This window comes from Chrysemys picta, chromosome 1, assembly GCF_011386835.1.
Source record: "Chrysemys picta bellii isolate R12L10 chromosome 1, ASM1138683v2, whole genome shotgun sequence".
NCBI classification, from domain to species: domain Eukaryota; kingdom Metazoa; phylum Chordata; order Testudines; family Emydidae; genus Chrysemys; species Chrysemys picta.
Genome location: NC_088791.1, coordinates 259142834 through 259165150, shown reverse-complemented (window position 1 = coordinate 259165150; position 22317 = coordinate 259142834). Strand labels below are relative to the sequence as shown.

At 41.0% G+C, this 22317-nt stretch overlaps 1 protein-coding gene across 5 annotated transcripts in view; it reads right to left on the bottom strand.

Moving 5' to 3' along the window:
* The window catches only part of DZIP1 (DAZ interacting zinc finger protein 1), a 76945-nt gene that overhangs the window by 8667 nt on the left and 45961 nt on the right, over positions 1-22317 (bottom strand). For 3 of the 5 annotated variants that reach the window (XM_042843677.2, XM_042843675.2, XM_042843676.2), the window contains 7 exons: positions 13354-13413; positions 9342-9487; positions 3416-3611; positions 2880-3009; positions 2589-2642; positions 1418-1614; positions 287-417 (listed from right to left, as the gene is read on the bottom strand). In XM_042843677.2, coding sequence (XP_042699611.2) covers positions 287-417; positions 1418-1614; positions 2589-2642; positions 2880-3009; positions 3416-3611; positions 9342-9487; positions 13354-13413 — 914 coding nt within the window. The remainder of the gene's footprint in view (positions 1-286; positions 418-1417; positions 1615-2588; positions 2643-2879; positions 3010-3415; positions 3612-9341; positions 9488-13353; positions 13414-22317) is intronic. The other 2 variants (XM_042843678.2, XM_005305000.4) reach the window with 1 other exon arrangement.

Below are 22317 nucleotides of genomic sequence, written 5' to 3'. Positions count from 1 at the left end.
TACCCGACCAAGTTCTAGAAACAAAAAGACTTTAGCCTATGACATAATCAAACAGGTCTTTCTGAGCCCTCATTTCTAAGAACAAATGTGACTATGTGGAAAAACAAGTAAAGAAAGAGACCCAACTTAGGTAAAACTCTGCAAGTGCGTTGGGAATGACATTTTTACTGCATCAGATTAATCTTACTTTTCCTAACATGGAAAACAAATAGTGGCAAAAATAACAACAACAACAACTGAAGCATGTGTTGGTATAGATAAATGTAATTAACAAATAATGTAATACCTTCAGTTCTTGTGCATCTTCTTTTTTAATAAATGCCTGTGTGACATTAATTCCTCCAGCTGGCTTATTCTTATTTCCATGGCTAGAAAGAGTCTTTTCAACTTGTTCAGTCAGTTTTTGGATAAGTGCACCTAAACAATCATTAAAAAAATTACAGGGATACTGTCAGTTTAAAAGTAGGGTATTTTAAAAGTATCTCCCCTTCTATGTCATTTACCAAATCTTAGATTAATGAATGAAAGATATTAAAAACATGAATTTACTTTTCACCATTTATTATTTTTGTTTTTTTAATTTCTACAGTACTGCAGATTTAAAACAAAAAACAAAAAAAAAACAGCAGTTCTATTCAGAAAGGTGACTAAAAATGGTAGTGAGGTTCCATGTTTATTGTTTCTCAATCATTAGGACATATAATATGCTCACTTTAAAAATAAAAATGTTTTCTACCTGCTGGCATGCAAATTCAGTCCAGGACATCTAAGTCAAGTTGGGTTCCTTCTTTCATGGAAGTAAAAACAAAAATTCTGCAAGCCAAATTATGCTCAGTGATACTGCTGTAATCTTATTGTTTTTAATTTGATTGCATAGGTGTAAATGATTGGTCCTGTAATTAAATGATTGCTTCTTTAACTGGAATTTAGTAAACAATTGTGTTGATGACACAAAAGTAGTAACACACACCAGCCCCCTCACCGATAGCCCTTCAGAGTTAATACAGCTAACAGGAGTAAAGCAGTAAAAATTCATTTTTGTCACTTCAACTTCCAGCCACTGGATTGTGTTGTGCCTTTTTCTGCTAGACTGAAGAGCCCATTATTATATTTGTTCTGCATGTAGATACCTATCAACAGTAATCAAGGTCACGCCTTAACCTTCTCAGCTGCGTTCATACAGTGCCCAGCACAGTTAGGGTCTGATCTCAATTGGGGTCTCTGAGTACTACAGTAATATTAATAAGAGTAAAAGAACAATATATTATGAACTTGCATAGAGAGGCATATACACGATAATGTATATTTTAGCTTTAGAGTGTTTTGTAACTCTGATTTTATCACCTATTAGGTATTTTAAAATCATTTATACTTTACCTTAAATTATTACTTATGTACACAAAAATAATGAAAAAACCTTTTGAAGGCTTGGAAGGTGTTTCAATCTCCTCCATTTCACTTTCTTCAGTCCAATCCATATCACTTTTGCCTGTAACCATCCCACAATTATTCATGCTGTTGCTGGATGCTTTTAGCTGCAATAATTCTGGTGATATATAAGAGTGCATAATATCATCATCATCCACTTCCTCTTCTGAGCTGAATGGTGGAGTGCTAAAACAAAAAAGCATATCAGATGAGGATTTAAATGGGTTTCAGTATTACACAGATTTGCGCAACTTTGAGCTTCCTGTGTTTTTTCCAATACATTTATGCATTTTTCTGTTTGAAAAAAATCATCTATAGTAACCTGGAGTGCATATACAACTATTTAAAAAATGTGAAGTTATTAAATAAACTGAAAACTCAAAATCATTCTAAAATGAATGTACTTATAACCCCAAATGCAAACATCATCACAAAAACAAAAGCCAGAGCATATAGTCAATCTTGCAAGATCAACAAATGTATGCTTTCATGAATCAACAGGGAAAACAAAGTTCAGGGTCAAAGATGTTCCACGAAGAAAATTCTGCTCCTGGTTCCTCCCAGTTAAAAAACATAGGGACTGTTAGCAGCAGCTTCCTAGTTTATCTCAATTGGTCAGCAGGCACCCACAGAAAAAGTGAATTCTGAGATAATGAGTACCCAATCGATTTAGGACTTTACAAATCAAGCTTAATATCTAGAATGCATCCAGAGACAAATTGGTAGCTTGAGCAATTTACAAAGTACAGGTGCAATATGCATGACATGAAAAGCACCTAGAATACTGTGTTCAATTTGTACATGCTAGAAAAATATTGACAAAACGGAACAAAAATATTAGCAACAAAGTCTTAAAAAATTAAGGTCTCAACAGACAAAGACATAATATGGGACAGACAAAAAAAGTGACATCACCTCATGATACTCTATGCTCTGCCTGCTCAATTATTAAGAATACACATGCTCAAATCAGAGCATGACCTCTGTTAGGGAGTATAACAATGGACTCAATAGGTATTAAATGTTAAGAAAAAAAACATATGATTAATACAGAGCTTTGATTTCAACTTAATGTTTTTTGTATTAGCAATTTCAATGTCCAGTCAAGGGCAGTTCACTAGAAAACAATTTCTTCAAGACCAGAAATGAGCAAAACTTACCCAATACTAGATGTTTTTCTGGAAACCCCCTCTCGAAAAACACGCTTCCTGGGTCTATAACAAACAAAACAAATTATTTCTAGAATCCGACTGCCAACTACATATACAGTGAAAAATCTATTCCTTCATATACAAAAATAATAATTTTGTGGCTAGTCCCCATTAAAAACTAGCCAGAAATGTTCACATCAACTCTCTTGTTCATGAAAGGAAGAATAAACCTATAACACTATTAGCAGAACACGAATGAGTTATTTATGGCATAAGTGCTAGGAAAGTGCTGTCTCTTACTTTGGTGTAGATGTATTCTCAGCAGAAGTTATTCTTTGTCCAACTGGGCATACAACTGTAGAAGTCCGCTTTGCTGGTTTTGGCTGCACTGTTGATAAGGAAGTTGCCATATGAACCATCTTTTGTTTATCTAGAAAATAAGTTATGTTATCAATCTGAATATTAAAAAGAAATATAGATGTTGTTGCTCATCAGAAATCTTAAGTGAACTTGTGGCTATAAAAAAAAAATCTTTGAATGCTGCTCAAAGCAGCCATTGATTTTCTCCATTATTAGAGAGAGAGAGAGAGAGAGAGAGAGAGAGAGAGAGAGAGAGAGAGAGAGAACGCTTCTGTAATCAAATAAAAAGTAGAGCGCTTTTTAAGAGGTGTAGTGTAGCTGGCAGCTATAACATAGCTATTTATGTAAAAGATTATAAACACAACCATAAATAAATGTACACACAAAACTTTTACTTTAGGGACTAAGTACACAAACAGAATTATTTAAAAAAACCTGGTACCAGTAAAATAAAATAATTCTGAAATTTGTCCAACCTTCTGAAGCAAGACGAGAGCTGGAAACAAGCCTATTACAAGACGAAGATCTCTCCTCAATCCTGAAGCTGACTTGGCGTTCAAGATGCTCTCGAATTAGTTGAATGTCAGGCACTTGTTTCTCTTTCTCTTCTCTAGCAGATTCGACAGAAACTAAGACTTTGTTTAAGTAGTCACTTGGGATACCACGAACACCCTGAAGAAATAATACAAGTTATTGTTTGATGGACAGTATCAGGGGGTAGCCGTGTTAGTCTGTATCTACAAAAACAACAAAGAGTCTGGTGGCACCTTAAAGACTAACAGATTTATTTGGGCATAAGCTTTCGTGAGTAAAAACCTCACTTCTTCTATGCATCCGAAGAAGTGAGGTTTTTACTCACGAAAGCTTATGCCCAAATAAATCTGTTAGTCTTTAAGGTGCCACCAGACTCTTTGTTGTTTTTGTTTGATGGACAGCATAACTAACATAAAAACATTTACATTTTATAAACCATTGGTTTAGCCTTTTTGACTGCATTTAGTTTAAACCTTTTGTCTTCGCACCTTCAAGGCGCTGTATAATTTTATCTCTCTTTTTCTCCTTCAGCTTTTACCATATCACCTTCTACACTCTTGCTCCATCAATGATGCCATCCTCAATGCCTATTTGTCAGCTTCTGATTACCTTTTACATACCAAACAGAAAACAATACTTTTCTAAATATATATATTGTAAAATACTTTTTGTAATGGCTTCACGGCTGTTTTATAAACAATGCATTACTAGGGCATATTCTGTTGTCATTCAGAACAGAATGCTACTGCATATGTGAACTCTGGGATATCTCACATCTCCTAAGTGGAAGACACAGAAACCTTTCAGAGAACGACATTTGACAATTGCTGAGACACAACAGATCTCATATATTGTACAGAGATGGAAGTCAAAAACAGTTATTGATTCCCCAGTCTAAAACCTAATGAACCTTATAGAAAGGACTGTCCCTACATGTGTATATTCCTATAACTACTTATTTACTGAATACCACAGTGTACTTGGTACTGTATGAACATATAACATGATACAGTCCATGATCCAAGGATTATCCACAATCCAATTCATACAAAGACAGTGGAATTTACAAGCATAAAATGCACTCGGTAACTGCTCAAACTGTAAGAGAATCAGATCCTGTTTAGAAAACACTGTTGAATGGTTTTGTAGAAGTGCATTTTAAGGAGGATTTGAAAGAAAAGAGGAACATCATTTAGCACGTGAGAAGAGTGAGGGAGTGCCAAAGGTAAGTTCCACCACAGAAGAAAATGAAAGACAAAGGTGAAAGGGGGATACAAAAGGGGTGCTAGGAAGAAGGGAGGTAAGGAGAATAAAGAACACAGGTGGAGGCAAAGCGACACAGAGCCTTTTATACAATACTGCCAACTCAAAGAATTAAAAACCATGAGTTGGACCCCACTATGAGTTTTTTCAAAATAATAAATTTTGAATTCTTTTTCTTTGCCTTCTAGTTTCTGTACTTTTCGGGTGCACTCATTTCACTTTTTCAAGCACTCTTCAGCAACCATTGGGGCTAGAAACTTTTTTTAATTAGATCATCACACAATTTCTTCATTCCAGCAGCTGCAGCTTTGACAGACACTCCAAATATCATGAGACTTGCCATAAAATCACAAGAGTTCAACTGGCCAAGAGGGCCAGATCCTTCACTGAGTAAACTGTTGTAGTTCCACTGAAGTCAATGGAGCTATGATGACTTACACCAGCTAGGGATCCATCCCAGGAATTACTAAATTGATTCTGAATGAGCAAGGAAGTCAGCAAAGGGATTAAAAGAAAGAAGGGGACCCTCTGTGAAGGGAGAGGTTCATTATTTCAGCAGCAGAATTTTGATAAGATTGGTTGGAGGAGGGATGAGATGAGATGTGGGACTGGTAGGAGGAGGTTGTGTTAGTTTAGCTTAGAGATAACCAAGGTACTTACCGTGGAATGGGTAGAGTACAAAGGACAGATTTCTGAGATACTACACAGAAGCAACATGGTTCGGCACCAACCTGGGTGCAAGGGAAGGTGGCAGGGGTGGAGAGAGAAACTGAATATATTGCTGAGGTTGAGAGTCTGGGTTATGGAAAGGATAGAATAATGGAGAAGGGAGGAAGAGGAGCTGACTTGGGAGAGAAATGAGTAGGGAATAAAATTAGGCTGACTTTAAGTTTGTTGTAGGATTTCAAGGATCATTCAGTTTAATTTCTCTTAAAAGGCCACCACAAGTGTCACACTTCCCAAGATGAAGAATCCAGTGCTCAGTGAGGGCTTTAGCTTGGCCCCAATCAGTGCTTGGTTAATCATTGGCGCTGGAAGGAGGCAGAAGATTCAGAGTTTCTTCTTCACTGTACTACAGTAAGCTCAAAGCCTTTGGGGGGGGGAAGGGGGAGAACGTCTTCAGAGCTCAGACAGTGCCTCTTTGTGACAGTGTGCAGCAGGACAAGGAAGGGCTCTACTCAGCTTAGTTCTTTGGCTGGTGAGAATGAGGATGAGGCCTGGGTTACACAGTTTTAGTATTGATATAACTATGATGGGGTGTGACTTTTTTTTAAACACTGATAGTTACTAGTGCAAACAGCTATACTGAAATAAAGATGCCTTATACTAGTATAGCTTATTCCCTTTTCTGTTCCAGAGCAAGCAATACTGGTATAAGCACATTTATAACTATACTGGTATAGTTAAAGTGGTACAATTTGTGTGTGTAGGAAAGGCCGAAGTGCTAGAAGATTGTGGGAAACTGAGAACCTGTTCTCCCTCAGGGGTGCTAGAGATAAGTCACTATCTAGCAATGAAGTGTGAGCTGGTTGAGATAAGCAGGGGAGCAACAAAGGGGAACCTACTCTAGGAATCAGATGAGCTCATTCTTGGTGGGGACCAGCAGGGGCAGCTTAAAAAAAAATGAGGTGAGGAGACACATCAAAATGCTGGGGACTCTGAAAAATCCCAGGATGGCAGAGGCATACAGGGGAAGAGAGAGAAGTTAATTGTCTGCAATTTAGATTGCTCTGGCAGCCACTGTAATCCTCAATCAACTAAACAATGTCGGCAGCCAAAAGAAAGTCAGAAATAAAACATCTTGCTTAAAATTTTTGAAACTCCTCCCACCCACACAAATTTTAAATCCAATCCCCTTTCCCAGGCAGAGACAAAAATGAAACTGAGGTTCCAAGACAAGAGAAAGATTTTGTACTTGAGGACAGCTGTTTGGTCCTTATACTTTCTGCTAAAGCATTCAGTGACAGAGGAACACAAGGAGAACAAAGTGGGTGTAAAGTAAGGGCTAATTCTCAAAGCAGCCCAAGGGACAAAAAGGAGCAAGACTAAGCCATATGTGAAATCTTCAATTCATAAGATCCAACTTGAAGAAAGGGGAGACCCTCAAATGTGAGGCACAACTAGGGTGACCAGATAGCAAGTGTGAAAATCAGGATATGTGTGTGTGTGTGTGTGTGTGTGTGTGTGTGTGTGTGAGAGTGAGTGAGAGAGAACAGGTCCTGTGGGAGAGGGGTAATAGGATCCTATATAAGACAAACCTCGTAATATCAGGACAGTCCCAAGAATAACGAAGGCATCTGGTCACCCTAGGCACAACTGCACCAAGGCAGCTCCAGATTGATCCTTGAAGGAATCTCAAATCCAAGCAGTCTCACTGCCCTGGATGTGGCTGCCTGAATTGTAGTCAAGGAGCACTTGCATAATGGCAAGTACTAGATCTAAGGTTTTATTTGAGAACCCCATCTCATTTAACCTTATGGTAATAAATAAGTTATTTATGAGTATTATAGTAATATTAGTGAAGTTTAGACAAGTGGAGAGAAGTTAGCTCTGGAATACACACATTAAACTCCCTAACTTCTTCATCGCAGGGGAAAAAGATAAAAAGCATTCTGACAGGGTGTACCGGGCCCTTTGAGGCCCCCTGCTGGAGGCCTTGCAGTCCTACCACACCTGCTCCAAGAAAGGAGCAATGAAGGACAATTGCTGGCTGGTACCAGAAGTCTAGAATGGTGAAGAAGGACTAGAAGGATATGAAACTCCACAAATAGCCACTGGGGAGAAACCCTGCATGGATAGGACTGTGAAGCTCTCCAGGCACAGAGGCCTGAGAAAGAGAGCCCTGACTAAAAGGGGACAGAGGCTGAGAATCTCTTCAGGCAAGGAGGCCTGGGAGTAGGGTTACCACCTGGCCAGTATTTCACTGACCAGGCCGGGTTTTTTTATGGATTTGCCAGTTGCCAGAAAAATAATTTAATCTGCCAGGTTTTTTTTATGGGGGTCTAAAGATTTGCATTATTTATTATCACAATACACTGCGATAGCTAATGTTAAAAGTTTCTCTGTCCAGCTAAAGATGCTGCAGTGTTCCCACTTCCACAATTTAAGCAATAACAAATCAAAACTGTTGAAAAATACAGCAGCTGTGTCCCACCAACATGCAAGCGCACTGTGCGTGTATGTGAGAGAGGGCTTGAGGCAGGTGAGAGTGAGGAGACTGGGGATGTTATCAATCTTATCTAAATGTGTTTTCTCTCTAGATACTGTAAGTGGTTGATGGGGGGGGAGTTTGCGGTTTGGGGTTGGGATTGTGGCAGGCTTGCCTTGGGGGGAGGGGGAGGGCTTTGCTGGGTTTTTTTGAATTTCAAAGGTGGTAACTCTACTTGGGAGATACCCTGCTTAAACAAGAAACAGACCAGAAGGTGATGGGACAGAGTGGAAAGCAGCCCAGAGAATAGCAGCAGCAACCAAGTAGAGGAAGTAGTACATGGCTGTTTTCTAGAGTCCCTTGGTTGGGACTTGGAGTAGTGGGCAGGCCCAGGTCTCCCCACTGGAGAAGTGGCCTAATCCCCAAGGAGGGGATAAGACTCTGCAATAAAAGCCCAAGAAACGGGCTGGGAATTTAAACAGGCCCAGGGATGGAGCTGAAGACACTGAAAAGGGCCAACCACTTGTTGAACTTTGTTACCCCAGAAGGGGCCTGAAGTTAAGGAGTAACCTGTCTGGAGAGTTGCGATACCATAGTACTGCTGAAGGCAGAGTCTCCAGGGAGAAAGCCCTGGGGGCACAGTTTTGAACAGGGCAGGGACAGACAAAGCTAGCCTAGAAGGGGCTGAGAACTAAACCCAGAGACAGGGTTGCAGACCAACAAGGTCATGGCAATAGTCTTTGTTGGACCTTTGTTGCCCCAGTAGGGGTTCATCCATTTTGACTATGTTGTCTTAGCCAGAGGCCTGAGGCACTAAAGACCTGTCTAATGAGGGAAACAGCTGACAGGGGGCGCCAGGGAGAGCAGAGAGTGCAGGGGGGAGGGATAGCTCAGTGGTTTGCGCATTGGCCTGCTAAACCCAGGGTTGTGAGTTCAATCCTTGAGGGGGCCACTTGGGGATCTGGGGCAAAATAAGTACTTGGTCCTGCTAGCGAAGGTAGGTGGCTGGACTCAATGACCTTTCAAGGTCCCTTCCAGTTCTAGGAGATGGGATATCTCCATTAATTATTATTATTAATTATAGGATCACACCTGGCCAATAGGAGGCATTTACAAGAGGTGAGTGCACCCTGTCATAAGCATTATTGTGGGGAGCACATATTAGAACAGCATAAAAACACCCACTATAACTTCCCTGTAGGAACTAAGGAAACATCCAACCTTAAATCAGTGGGCATTAAAGATAAAATACATGATCTTGAGGATGAGGGGACATTTCACAATGGTCTCTAGCAACCACCTTCGGCTGACAAGGTGTGTTCTTCCTCTCATGAGTGATATTCGGGCATAATGGTCATTGAGGGTTGTGGTAGGGAAGTGAAGGGGAAAGTGAAAAAAGGTGGAACAAAGGACCTTCTCACCACTTAATGAAAAATAATCATTTAAAATAACCTTACTGCTTTAATTCCCAAGGATTCCAACTTCTCCACCAGGGTCTGCTCCAAAACCATTCGTAATTCTTTAGTTAATGAAGGATTAGTCTTCAAAGCATTTATTAAATGTTGCTTACTTCTGCCTATTTTGTGTTCGTTTTTTTCTATTTCTGTAATATGATAGGAAAATTACATTCAAAAGGTATATTTTAAAAATGCAAAGTATCAATACACAGGACGAGACAAAAAGACAAAAATTAACCATGCATTTTTTATAACAATATACACATCTGTATGATATTTTCTTTGTGTAGTGGTATTTCGTCTGCTCAATGCTGCCTTTTTCTTTTAACAAAATCTGGAACTAATTTACAGAAACATAGATCTACTTAGAATCCACCACTTAAACAACCTTTAAGCATCCGAAGAAGTGAGGTTTTTACTCACGAAAGCTTATGCCCAAATAAATCTGTTAGTCTTTAAGGTGCCACCAGACTCCTTGTTGTTTTTGAACCTTTAAGCAGTCACTCTCCCTTGATTGACAATGCTTTTTCATACTATATCTATGTTGTAAAGATACATGCATGAATATGGAACTATGGAGAGTACAGTATGCACTTCTGGGAAAGGAAAATTATTTTGTGATAATTAAGTTCTCTAAAAGTAATATTTGAGGACAAAACCAAACTCTGTGTCATGTCTTCTGATTGGAAATATGACAAGCTAGTGATTTTTCTCATCTCCTTCGGAGCTCCCCGAACATTAAACATTCTCCAATAAGGTGTCAGGTAGTAGCTCTTTCTTAACCTTTCGGAAGTGAAAAGGTGAATTTAAATATTTTAGTAATTACAAAAATATGGTCTGAATTATCAAATTAACAGAACACACATGATAAATATTGCATGTCTTAAAATCCCCTAGACCTGAATACAGGATTTTTTTTCCTTTGAGGGCTGATGGCATCACACATACAAAGTAGGAAAGGTCAGCTGTATTCTTTATTCTTGCACTAGATGTCACTGAGACCAGCAACTCTTGGAGGAAAAATACAAACATCCTCAAATCAGACCCTGGCAGACAAGTAAAAGATTAAGGGCTAGATTATGCCCAGGTCCTACATGGCCACACAAAGGAGTTAAGGGAAGCAAAGCTCTCCCCACCTCCCAGACATGTAGAACCTGCCTGGATTGTGGCTTTGGCACAGCAGGAACATTACTGGATACCTCTGACTTTCCCTATGACCAAGTGGGAAGGGACTATGGCACCTATCTCCATCCTGCACTGGCCAACAATGCTGATAGGGCACTCGAGGGGAGCATATAGCACCCCAGAAAGGGATATAATAGCATAGCTATGTACTATCCCATACAAAGGACCATGCCTCAAGGAACAATTCAGCCCTCTCTGATTTTTCATGTTTTATTTTAAAATAGACTTGTCATTATGGTCATTTGTAAACCTTATTTCTTTAAAAAGTGATTCAATTTAACTTTCACATTTTCGCCTACTAATTTTTAAAAGTGCCATACAACTATCAGCAAACCTGTAAAATTACTATGTAACAATACAGTGCAAAGGAATCAATTTGTATTACAGACTAAATCTAAGATTTTCAAAGGTGAGCAGTGACTTTCGCTGCCCAACAAGAGACATCTTAAAGGGGCCTGGTTTTCAGGGGTGATTGCTGAGCACTTTCTGCAACTTGGGTTCCTTTAAGGTGGCTCAGGCTTGGCAATCAAAAGGTGAGGCACTTAAAATCACTAGTTACTTCTGAAAATCTTGACCTAAATGCATGTGAAACTGCAGCTAGTAGAAAATTAATTTACAAAAACCTACTTTTGATAATTTAGAGAACAGTATTTTATACTCACCTTCCTTGTTATTCGATCTTATATCTTATTTAATAATTTTATATTTGATCTTGTCCTCAATAATTTATTTGCAATCCCTTTGATTCTGTATTAAATATTGTTTCTTAAAAGAATTCATTAACTTGCTGTTTTTGTGGCTTAGAGCTATTAGTTCCTTTCTTATTCCAAAATGGAAACTGTTTTTTGTAAGCCATAAAAAACAAACATCTTTTAGGTACACTTCATAATCAGGGAATGGGAAACCACAAAAAGTCTGCAAGTTGTAAATTATTTCAAAACCTTGTTTAAACTTCTTGTTTGTTTTAATTTTCAGCTTTTCTGGTACTTTCTGTGGACTCATTGCCACAGGAACTTGCTGAAGCCAAGAACTCAGAAAGATTCAAAAAGAGACTGGATATTTATAGGGGTATCAAGAATATCCAGAATTGTTGTAATTAATTAAAATTTTGGAAGGGATAGTAAACCTCATGGTTAAACAATTAAATCAAATCTCTAACTGAAACCAGGATTATATTTATTGTGGATAGCAGATGATCCTACATCTTCCCACTGTGGGATTCTCACACCTTCCTCTGAAACATCTTGTGCCAACAACTGTCAGACAGGATACTGGACTAGATGAACCTCGGGTCTGATTCTGTCAGGCAATTTCTATGTTCCTCTCAAAAAGTAATCTTTATGCCCAGCAATTTTCATACTCTCCCTCACAGATGTCTGTGACTGAGAACAAGAACATATTGACCTTTCTGTCTTTTCAGACTGTCTTCTTTCTTTGTTAGTATTGCAATATGTGCTTTTGGGCAGATCAAAGGAATCAAGGATAATCAGTCAAGATAGAAGATCTTTTATTGGACCAACTTCTGTTCATGAGAGAGAAAAACTTCTGAGCTTTCACGGAAGTCCAGACCTGAAGAAGAGCTCGGTGTAAGCTTGAAAGCTTGTCTCTCTCACCAACAGAAATTGGTCCAATAAAAGATATTACTTCACCCACCTTGTCTCTCTAATATCCTGGGACTGACATGACTACAACAACACAGTATACAAGATAGAAAATAGCAGACAGGAGCAGCAGTTGGACTGGGGGAAGGAAGGAGAAAATGCAAGCGAGCTCTACTAAAAATGGGTGAGGGCAGCTGGTTGTTCCTTGGGAAATCTCTCACTGAAGCACTGTACAGAAGTATTAACATTTCTCACAACATATCTTTTCCTTCAGGATTTAAACTCAATGCTTGTGAGGGTCAAGAAGGATTTTTCCTTTAATGTACAGTTATGCATAACTGTCTGTGTATTAAATATGCATATCACATGAGAGAGAAGGTGTTGCCCTCCTCTGAAATATCAGGTACTGGCCACTGCCAGGGGCAGGATACCATACTAGGGGTTTATTCTAGCATGGTAAATCCTAGGGCCCTGATTCTCCACTTATCCAAGCTGCACTCAGGTGGAATGGAGGAGCTGCCACAGACAGTGGGGTTTGGTTTGCCGAGGCCTGGCTCGAGTTAGTGCTCCACAGGAGCAGCACTCACTTCATTAATTGCAAAAAGTTCCTGGGGTGTTAGGACAGCACCTCAGGGCTCAACTCCACCACGAATTCCCCCCTCCCCATCCTGCTCACTCCTCACCCCCCCCATCACCTTACGCGGAGGGTGGAAAAGTTATTAATATAGAAGGCAGCAGCACTGCCCTCACCAGATTTAAACCTCTGGAGAGTTCCCCTCCATGGACCATCTCTGGACACTTTAAGCTTATGCAAAGTGGCCTTAGCAAACCAGAGAACATTGCCTTATGATCTTTTGTTAATTAGTCTGATACTAGGTTATTTTGGTTAGTTAATATTGCTGTTTTACAAATATACAAAGAGCTTCATAAGAATGTATTCATTTGTGTAAAATTAAAACATCCAGATACCTAGAAAGATGTATGGAACACACTTATTGCATAATTTTTTAGATCCCCATCTGAATATACTGAAACTGGATAGAGAAATTATATTTTACAAGCATCAACAACAAATGGAATAGTCATACATCTTGCTCAAATTACATAAAGCATGTTCGAAACTACAGAAAAATATTGTAGGTATCAAACAATGTTATCCATTTTTATTTTCAAATAAAATGTTTACAAGTAATGCCCACTACATTTTTGACTGATCCCATCATTACCTTTTTCCTCTTCTGAAAGCTCCTCTATGGGCTCCAGCATATGCACCAAGAGTGCCTTTTCTAATAATGAGGAAAAATAGGAATAGCATACAAACAGGATAGAAAACAGTCAAGATCTAGGTCCAAAAGGGGAAAGTTATGCAAAAGAATATATGGAGATGTCATTTTTGCTTTTTTTTTTCCTGACTGCTGATAACCTAACTCACAGATTCAAAAACGGGGGCCCTATTCAATGTGACTGTTCATAGTAGCAAACATTACATTTGGTAGGATAGGGAACTAATACAATAATCATTTAATTTCTGATTGAGCTGCTTTTTAATGTAGATGTTACAATTGCCAAGTATAAAATGCACTACAACAATGTAACAAAGTTTATTTGCAGTTGATATGCTAGTAAGGGTTTACAAAAAGAAAACGTAAATAGCAGGATGCATTAGTCCAAACACAGAAGTCCTCAAAAACATAATGCAAAAATGTATAAATGAGTATAGTTAATTAAATTGGAGAAATATTAATTTGCCAATGTGTACATCCAAAGAGGGAAGAAGTTTTATAGACAAATGCAAAAAGACAAGGGTTGAAATCATGACCTCATTGAAATCAGTGACAAAACTCGCATTGACTTCTGTGTAGCCAGGATCTCACCCAGAGTCCCTGCCTCAAGGAGTTTATAAAGTGACCTCATTTCCTCTGCTGAACATGGAGCTCCCACAACACACTGAAGTGATTCTTCCAAAGATGGACAGATTTCACTTGCATCCTCCTGCCTATGAAAAGTTTTACACAAATTAGGCCAGGTCACAGGATTTTTTTTTAATATTATAGATTTAAAAAGGTTAAATTTTCTAATTTCATAAGAGAAGTAGGAAGGCACGGAAATATAGTCTATAGAATATGAGTATTCACACTGCATTAAGTTCTTATTTAAACAAAAATGAGAGAACCTCTGTTCTCCCATTCTTAATAGTCAAAAGATAAGATAAATACCTAATTACTCTTAACAGGTTTTGCTGCATTTGCTTATATTTTGGTATCAGTGCATGGAGTTTTTTTTTTAATAGGTATTCATTTAGGGGCAAAATCTGCCCCTGTCTCCACAAAAGGACTCCTGGCACCAGAACTGGTTGTTCCACTGCATAAGTGGGGGCAGTGGAGGAGGAGAGCTGCACTTTAAGGCAAATATCCCCATTCCCTCCTGGTTCCTGCGTATCAGGGAGCAGAGGGAGATATGCTAGGCCATAGGTGGGCAAGGGGAACGGTGTGACTCGGGTCCTAGGAGACACATCTATTACACACACCCTCCAAACCTCTCTCTGTGGAGGGGTTGGGTGAGGTGCTGTACAGGCTTCTGAAGATGCTTCAATAAGGTAGCTATTCTTCCCATGCTCCCTAACTCTAAGGATGTGTCCAGCCCCTGACCTGGTTACTCACACAGAGTACTAGATTTAAGATTTACCCTTTAATTTGGCTCCCATATAATCTGCAACAAATCACAAGCGCTGAGAAAGCTTACCTACTGTACTGCCACAGGATGAGAATGTGATTCCATAGACAGTATACTTCATAAGACCACTTAAAAGCAAAACTCTGCTGAGAGATTGCTTGGCCAGAAGCCTACTTTGCTGGCTAGCACTTCTTGGAATCTGCTACTGAGCTAGTTACTATGTAATTGGATTAAAATGTCTTCATAATGCCTATACTTTCCTTAAATGCAATCTGCTTAAGTGTTTCATGTCATCATGGCACAATGTCTTATTAGACAGTTAGACCGTAACAGGAAATCCCAATTCCCAGCATCCAGGGTTTAAAATAATCTGCCACTCCACCTTATGGCCACCTGTTTCTCCCTCTCAGTATACTAGAATAGCTTTGAAGTTAAAATCAACAATATATGCAATAGTTACAGTGGTGAAAGCCATAAACCTAACTGTGCTATCCATAGCATCTTTGATCATTCATTGCTGACACCAGAGATCAAACCCTGCATGGTGGTGGAGAGGGGGGTGGGGAGTGGAGGAAGAAACAAAAACACAACAAAAAAACCCAAAACAAACGAACAAGTATTTCTCCAAGTGAGATAAATTCTCCTTTGGACCCTGGTGTGCACACGTTTTAAGAAAAAAAAGCAAATTCTTTATTACATAAACATAGAATCCAATATAAGAAAACACAAGTTGATCTGCAACTTGCAGGGCTGGCTCTGGTTTTTTTGCCACCCCAGGCAAAAAAGCCTCCCACCGCCCCCCGGTGGGGAGTGCGGCAGGGGAGGGCGGCGAACCCGGCCATGGTCCCACTCTCCCCGACCGGCCGGAGCGCCGGGGGGAGGGCGGCGAACCCGGCCATGGTCCCGCTCTCCCCGACCGGCCGGAGCGCCGGGGGGAGGGCAGTGAACCCGGCCACGGTCCCACTCTCCCCGACCGGCCGGATCGCCGGGAAGAAGGCGGAGAGCCCGGCCGGGGCCCCGCTCTCCCAGACCGGCCGGAGCGCCAGGGGAGGGCGGCGAGCCCGCCGCGGCTCCGCTCTTCCCGGTGGCCGGAGCGCCAGGAGGAGGGCGGAGAGCCTGGCCGCGACCCCGCTCTCCCCGGCAGGCTAGAGCGCCGGGGGAGGGCAGCCCCGCTCTCCCCCTCTCCCCGGCCTGCCAGAGTGCCGGGGGAGGGCGGCCCCGCTCTCCTCGACCGGCCGGAGAGCTGGGAGGAGGGCGGAGAGCCCGGCCGCAGCCCCACTCTCCCCAGCCGGCCGGAGCTCCGGGAGGAGGGCGGAGAGCCTGGCCGCGGCCCTGCTCTCCCCGGGTGAGCGCCGCCCCCCTCCAGGTGCTGCCCCAAGCACATGCTTGCAGGGCTGGTGCCTGGAGCCGGCCCTGGCAACTTGGACTTCTAACAAATGGGTGTGGAGATCAGCCTGCTCACAAATGTTTCCTCTCTAATTACCAAAGAGAAACAAAGTTACCTTGGTCCCCTCTGAGTGCCTGATTGGGCCCCTCAGCTCCACATATTTACTCACCCAGACCCAGTACATCTATGTGAAATCTAAAGAAAGGGTTACCCGTATGATTGCTGGGAATAATGTAGTGTCTCTAAACCAGGTCTCACACCCTGGCACAAACTCTTCCCCTCAAAAATCATAAATATTTGTTGGAGAAGCATTTGAATTAATTCAGCATCCACCCCATCACAATAAATATGCCCCTTAATTAAATACAGTTTTGATTGTTATAAGTAAGGCATCTCTTGCTAAAACAACAAAAAATAACCTTTCCTACACAAAAATAAAATAATCAAACCCCACCGTATCACCTAGGAAAAAAGGAGGAGGATTTTGCAGTATTCCCTGAAGTGAAAAAAACTCAGCCTCTTTTGGAATCATGGGTAAAGCAAGATGCAGAGTCAAAGACCCTCCCCACCACTGAAAACGTCCTGTTGCTAGAACCCCACCCCTGATTTTAAATCTGTAGCCTATCAGGAAGAGCATTCCAAGATAACTTCAGTGCACAAGATGGAACATAGAGAGGCAGTCTCAGAGAACAAGAACTTACACTATGCTAAACTTTGCAGATCACCTTGAATTGCACCAGAAAACAAAACTGGAAGTCAGTTCAGTTGACAGAATATCAACATAATACGCTCCCGGAGAGAAGCACCTCTTCATTCAGCCATATCCTGCACTAGTTGAAGTTTCTGATTGGTCTCACAACTGAGTACATTTCAGTAATCCAAATGTGTGGATGTTGGTCACAAATGTATGGATAACTGCAGTGAGGTTTGCATCTAAAAATAAGATTATAATTTCTCCCAAGTAAAGAACATAAAAGGACTCTTGTCTGTTTCTTCTTGGAAATCCAGAAACCAGCTGGGACCCAACAGGGCTTCTACACTGCAAACTGTGTTAACATAACTTCCTCCACTGAGGGAGAAGAAAATCAAAGCTGAAAAATATAAGCAGCATAAAAAAGTATCCAATATGATTCTTTGAAAGATCTATACTTCACAGATTAGAATGAGCTTTCTGATTCAGCATCCAAAAATGCAGGTAAATCCCACAATGGACTTTTTTCTAAATAACACCTCAAGACACAGACCAAAATAAAATAAAATCAACCTTTAGGGATACAATTAGTTTAGAAAGAGGTGAACTGAACCTCTGGAAAATTCTGCCAGAAAAAAGAAAAAATAAAGCCCATTATTCTACTAAAGAAAAACTTAGAATATAAAATCAGATGGAAATTCTGAGTAGTTTGCTGAATAGGCAGTTATGGAAAACTGATCATTTCCAGAAGAAAATCAGATGTGGGAATGAAAAGTTAGCAGTCACAATTAAAATCCTAACTTTTGAAAATGTCTCTCTCTCTGGTTGAATGCAGAGCTAAAGACTCCTGCCTTTAGCACATATTGGTTTTGAAAATTTTTTGAAACTTTATACAGATTATCAAGGATTATTAGAAAAAAACCTGAAAGGTCTATTTTTAGACTCAAAGGATTCATCATATGAAGGACATTACAGTTTTGCACAAACTAACTGTAGCTCATAACGACTTGCACAAACTAACTATAATTGTAACTAATTGCAATTTGTACAAACTAACCTCCATAATAAGTGAGCACTATGATCAGTGGTAGATGGTCTTCTGTGATTATATCAAAATGCAAGAGTATACCTGCTCTTGATGACTTCTAGAACCATGTAACTGTATTCCTTTGTGTCCTCCCAACTGTTCTCCTTTGCAACTTTTTTTTAATTTCATTTCATTTTATTTTATTTTGCAGGAGTTACCAGATATGAAGGATACCTAAGTTTCTTCACTGGACAGTTACCATTAAAAGAAAAAAAATAGAAGCATGTTTTAGAAGAATAAATACCAGGGAGAGAGAGGAGTTATTTAAGTTGAGCACCAATGTGGACACAAACAAATGGATATAAACTGGTCATCAACAAGTTTAGGCTCGAAATTAGGCAAAGGTTTCTAACCATCAGAGGAGTGAAGTTCTGGAACAGCCTTGCAATAGGAGCAGTGTGGTGAAAAAACCCTCAAGACTCCTATGAATTCCAGCTGTTGCATGGGGTCAAAGTGAACTTTTGGGTATTTAGTTGTAGACCTAGTTGTAGGAAGAGATCTATAGTCTTTCATGTGTCTCTAAAGGTGTCGGTGAAGGTATGTGCTTAGAGCAAAATCATCTAGATACGGAAATAACATAATGCCTTGTTTGCGAAGGTGTGTCGTTAACACGAAAATGACCTTTGAGAACACCCTAGGTGCAAAGATAGACCGAATGGGAGCACTTTGTATTGGAAATTATCTTGACCCAGAGTGAACCTTAGGAACCTCCTGTGGGACGGGTAGATTGTGATATGAAAGTAATTGTCTTGTAGATCAAGGGCCAAGAACCTGTCCCCCTGGTCAAGAGACCCCCAGTCACTTCCAGTCCTTATCATATGCGTGTCATTTTAGCATGGTGCTGTCTGCCACGTTCATCAACAGTGTCAACAACCAGTAAATTTGGGGAAGGGTGAGAAAACAGTAAGTCTCTGTCTTTAGAGGGAACATAATATACTGTATTTGTCCACCTTTTTGCACATCGGGGGATATTGTGGTTGGTGTCTGCCATATAGTTTTTACCAGATCAAGCAGCACCTCGTTGATGGGGAGTGCAATCTTTGCTGATGACGACATCTGCAGGATGTCTAGCAATTTATGCTGTGACTCTTTGACTTCAAGTGGGATTTGCAGGGAATCTACTCCCTCTTAAAGAGATCTTGAAATTGCTTGAAGTTGTCTGCTATAGTTGGTGGGGGAGGCATGACTGTGTCATTAGGAGATGATGAAGAAATGTTGGTCACCGGAATATCTCCTCCTGTTCCTCAAAGGACTCCTCTTGAGGATCAGGAGATCTGGCTATTGAAGCTGAAGGAGATCGCCTTCCTTTATCCCTCTGGGTGATGCTAGAGTCCTCAAAAATTATTGTCTATATGCCACCCCAGCGTCCCAGTATGGCCACTGAGGTGGTGGAAAGGGCATGGGTGGGGGCATCGAAGGGTATCCATATTAACTGGGTGGGTGCCTCTTCTACTCTGGTGGTAGATTGAAGGTATCTGAGTTTCTACACGGCTAGCTCCCTGGTGTTTTAATGGAGAACTTGGGACAGAGAGTAAGTATAGGTGATCCCCATCATCCTCCTTGTAGCTGCCTGACAGGGTGGAAGAATCATGGACGGTGGAGTAGAATGTCTCAGTACTGCATGTAAGTCCAGGGATCTAGGTGTATTCATGTTGGTGCCTAGTAAGGGTGATTCAGGCATCTCCAAGACAATCAAGTCTTTGAGCAACCAAAATTCCTGTGGTACCAGAACAGTTGAAGTGGAGAGAGTCATCGGTACCGGTAGCCCTCTGCGTTCTGAAGAATGGCCAGCAAATGTCGCCATAGCCTTCCCCGGTGCAGATGTACTTGGTACCAATTGTTTACAAGACTCCATCAGTGCCATTCTAGAGGAGCTGGGTCTATCTTTGCCCCTCCTTTCCCCCAATGGTACCGATCTGCTTGAGCGTGTCTTCTTAGGGTTTTTGAGCTTACTGGTAGTACCTGCAGCCTCAGAGGTTCCTAGTCGTGGGTCAGTCGGTGCCGAGGTTATTGACCGTGCCGGGGACCTCTTTCTCTTGGCTGATTCCCTACTTGGGGAACTTGTGGCACGCTTTTTCGAGACTTCCTGAGATGAATCTAAGAATTTCCTCTTTGAAGTCACTGGACAGTATTGAGACTGATCCCATCAACATCATTGGATAGGTCTCAACGGGGAATGCTGTCCAGCGGAGGTCCCAGGCCCAGGGTTGGAGGCTGGTCAGAGTGAGCTTTCCATCATGAGCAGTCTTAATTTTAGCACATGGCTCTTTCTGCTTCTGGATTTTAATTTGAGACAAAACATGCACTTCTGAAGACACGTGTGCCTCTCTGAGACAGCAAATGCAGCAAGAATGGCCAGCACTGACAGAAATGGCTTCCCGACAGGAAAGGCAGCGTTTAAACCCAGGAGAGCCAGGCTTTCCTTTTTTTTTAGAGTTCACTTCCCAAACGAAAAGAACTAGGGGAAGCTAATTTACACTCAGGAGATTAAAAAAAAATTGCACGTAGAATAGTTAAGAAATGAAAAGAGAAGAAGGAATTATTAACATTAACTAACAGACATTTTATTATTACTATGGAAAATGAGTACAAAAAAACACTAAGAATCTCTGTCAATGGGCTCTGCTAAGGCTACGCACTTCAGGCCAGGGCAGTGGAGAAGGAACTGAGGGCGGTTTGTCCTCACAGTGCTATATAGCAGCAAAGCAGAGCATGAGACTGGGAGAGGGAATGTATGGGCCAAACGGACACTGCTACCAAAAAGCTCCGATCTGAGGCGCAGGGACCTGAAGACACCTAGAGTGGAGCAATCATAGGAACACTACTTGAAGAAGAACCAGGGAAAGCATAGTTAAGGTTGAATGGGCCTGGGCCTCTTTCAGCAATGCCCCAATATGTCCCGTTAGCACACATACCTTTACTATACCAATCCTACAGCTGTGGACATGAACAAGCTCTTCACATCCTTTTACAGTCCATTCACTCTCACCTACAAGACTCCATATAACACTATTAAATGATAAAAAATGGAAAAAAGGGTTACCCACACTACCTTCCCTATGTTCCCCTGGAGCGGCCAATAGCCAATGGTAATTATTTGGATATACTCCAGGTGGACTCAGGGTGTCAGGTGTACCTACACAAGTTGTTCTCAATCTATTTACTGTTATGGGCCACATATTCAGCTCTCTGTGTGTTATGTGGGCCACATCCACACAATATATATAGTATCAGAGGGGTAGCCCGTGTTAGTCTGGATCTGTAAAAAGCAACAGAGAGTCCTGTGGCACTTTTAAGACTAACAGATGTATTGGAGCATCTGTTAGTCTTAAAGGTGCCACAGCACTCTCTGTTGCTTTTTACAATATATATAGTACTTGTATAGTCCTGAGGATGTCACATGGGCCATGGGTGCTGATTGGGCCACAGGTTGAGAACCACTGACCTATACTAAATGTTGGAGGCAGTAGTTGGTAAAGGTGTGTTTGTGCTACGAGGATATATGTGGATTACTTTGAGGTGTGTGACAGAGCTGTGATTATAAAATAAGACCTGTTTAACATCCTTCTATATGAGCAAGCAAAGGAAAGAGCTGGATGTGTACCTTCAGGATGTTATGTAATTAGCAGGGCACAGGGGTTATACTACGAGGGTACTGTCAGTAGGAAGATGGGAAATGAGAGCAATCTAAGCATTTATTATCTTCAGGCACTTCAGGTAAAGAGAGTGTGGTCAGTGTCTGGTGTAGCTGTACTGAATGGTGAAGGAAGCAGTGAGCTCTGCTTGGTAGAGGTGTGTTTGTGAGATCTGTAGATTACTCTGAGGTATGTGACTAGAGTTGTCATTGTGATCGGAGGAGATCTGTTTTCCATCCTCTCGTGTGTAAGGAGAGGAAAGGGAACAGGTGCATGAGTACCTTTAAGATGCAGTATGCATCATTTCTGTGACAAATTGTGTAAGTTATATCTGTAGCAGGTCTTGGTGCTTTTATGACAAAAGGAGCAGTGAGGTGGAATATGAGAGGATTCTAATGCTTTAATGATGGTTACATGAAATTCTAGGTTCAGATATAAGATCCTGTATAAAATATACACCAGGAATAAGGCCCAGCTCATTTCTGCTCAAGTGCATTATTGCAATCTCTGGTAGATCACAACCAGTTAAGATACTGCAGAGTGGACAAAACATGATGCCAGTGCAGGCCACCTCTCTCCACTCAATCAGCCTGTGGCAGTAATCCCCACATCATGATGTATTCCTTGCTCCCTGCAAATTTCTGTAACTCTGTAACCCAGGAATCACCCAGAAACCACACACTGACAACCCTGGCAGCATATTTTCATGAGCAGTCA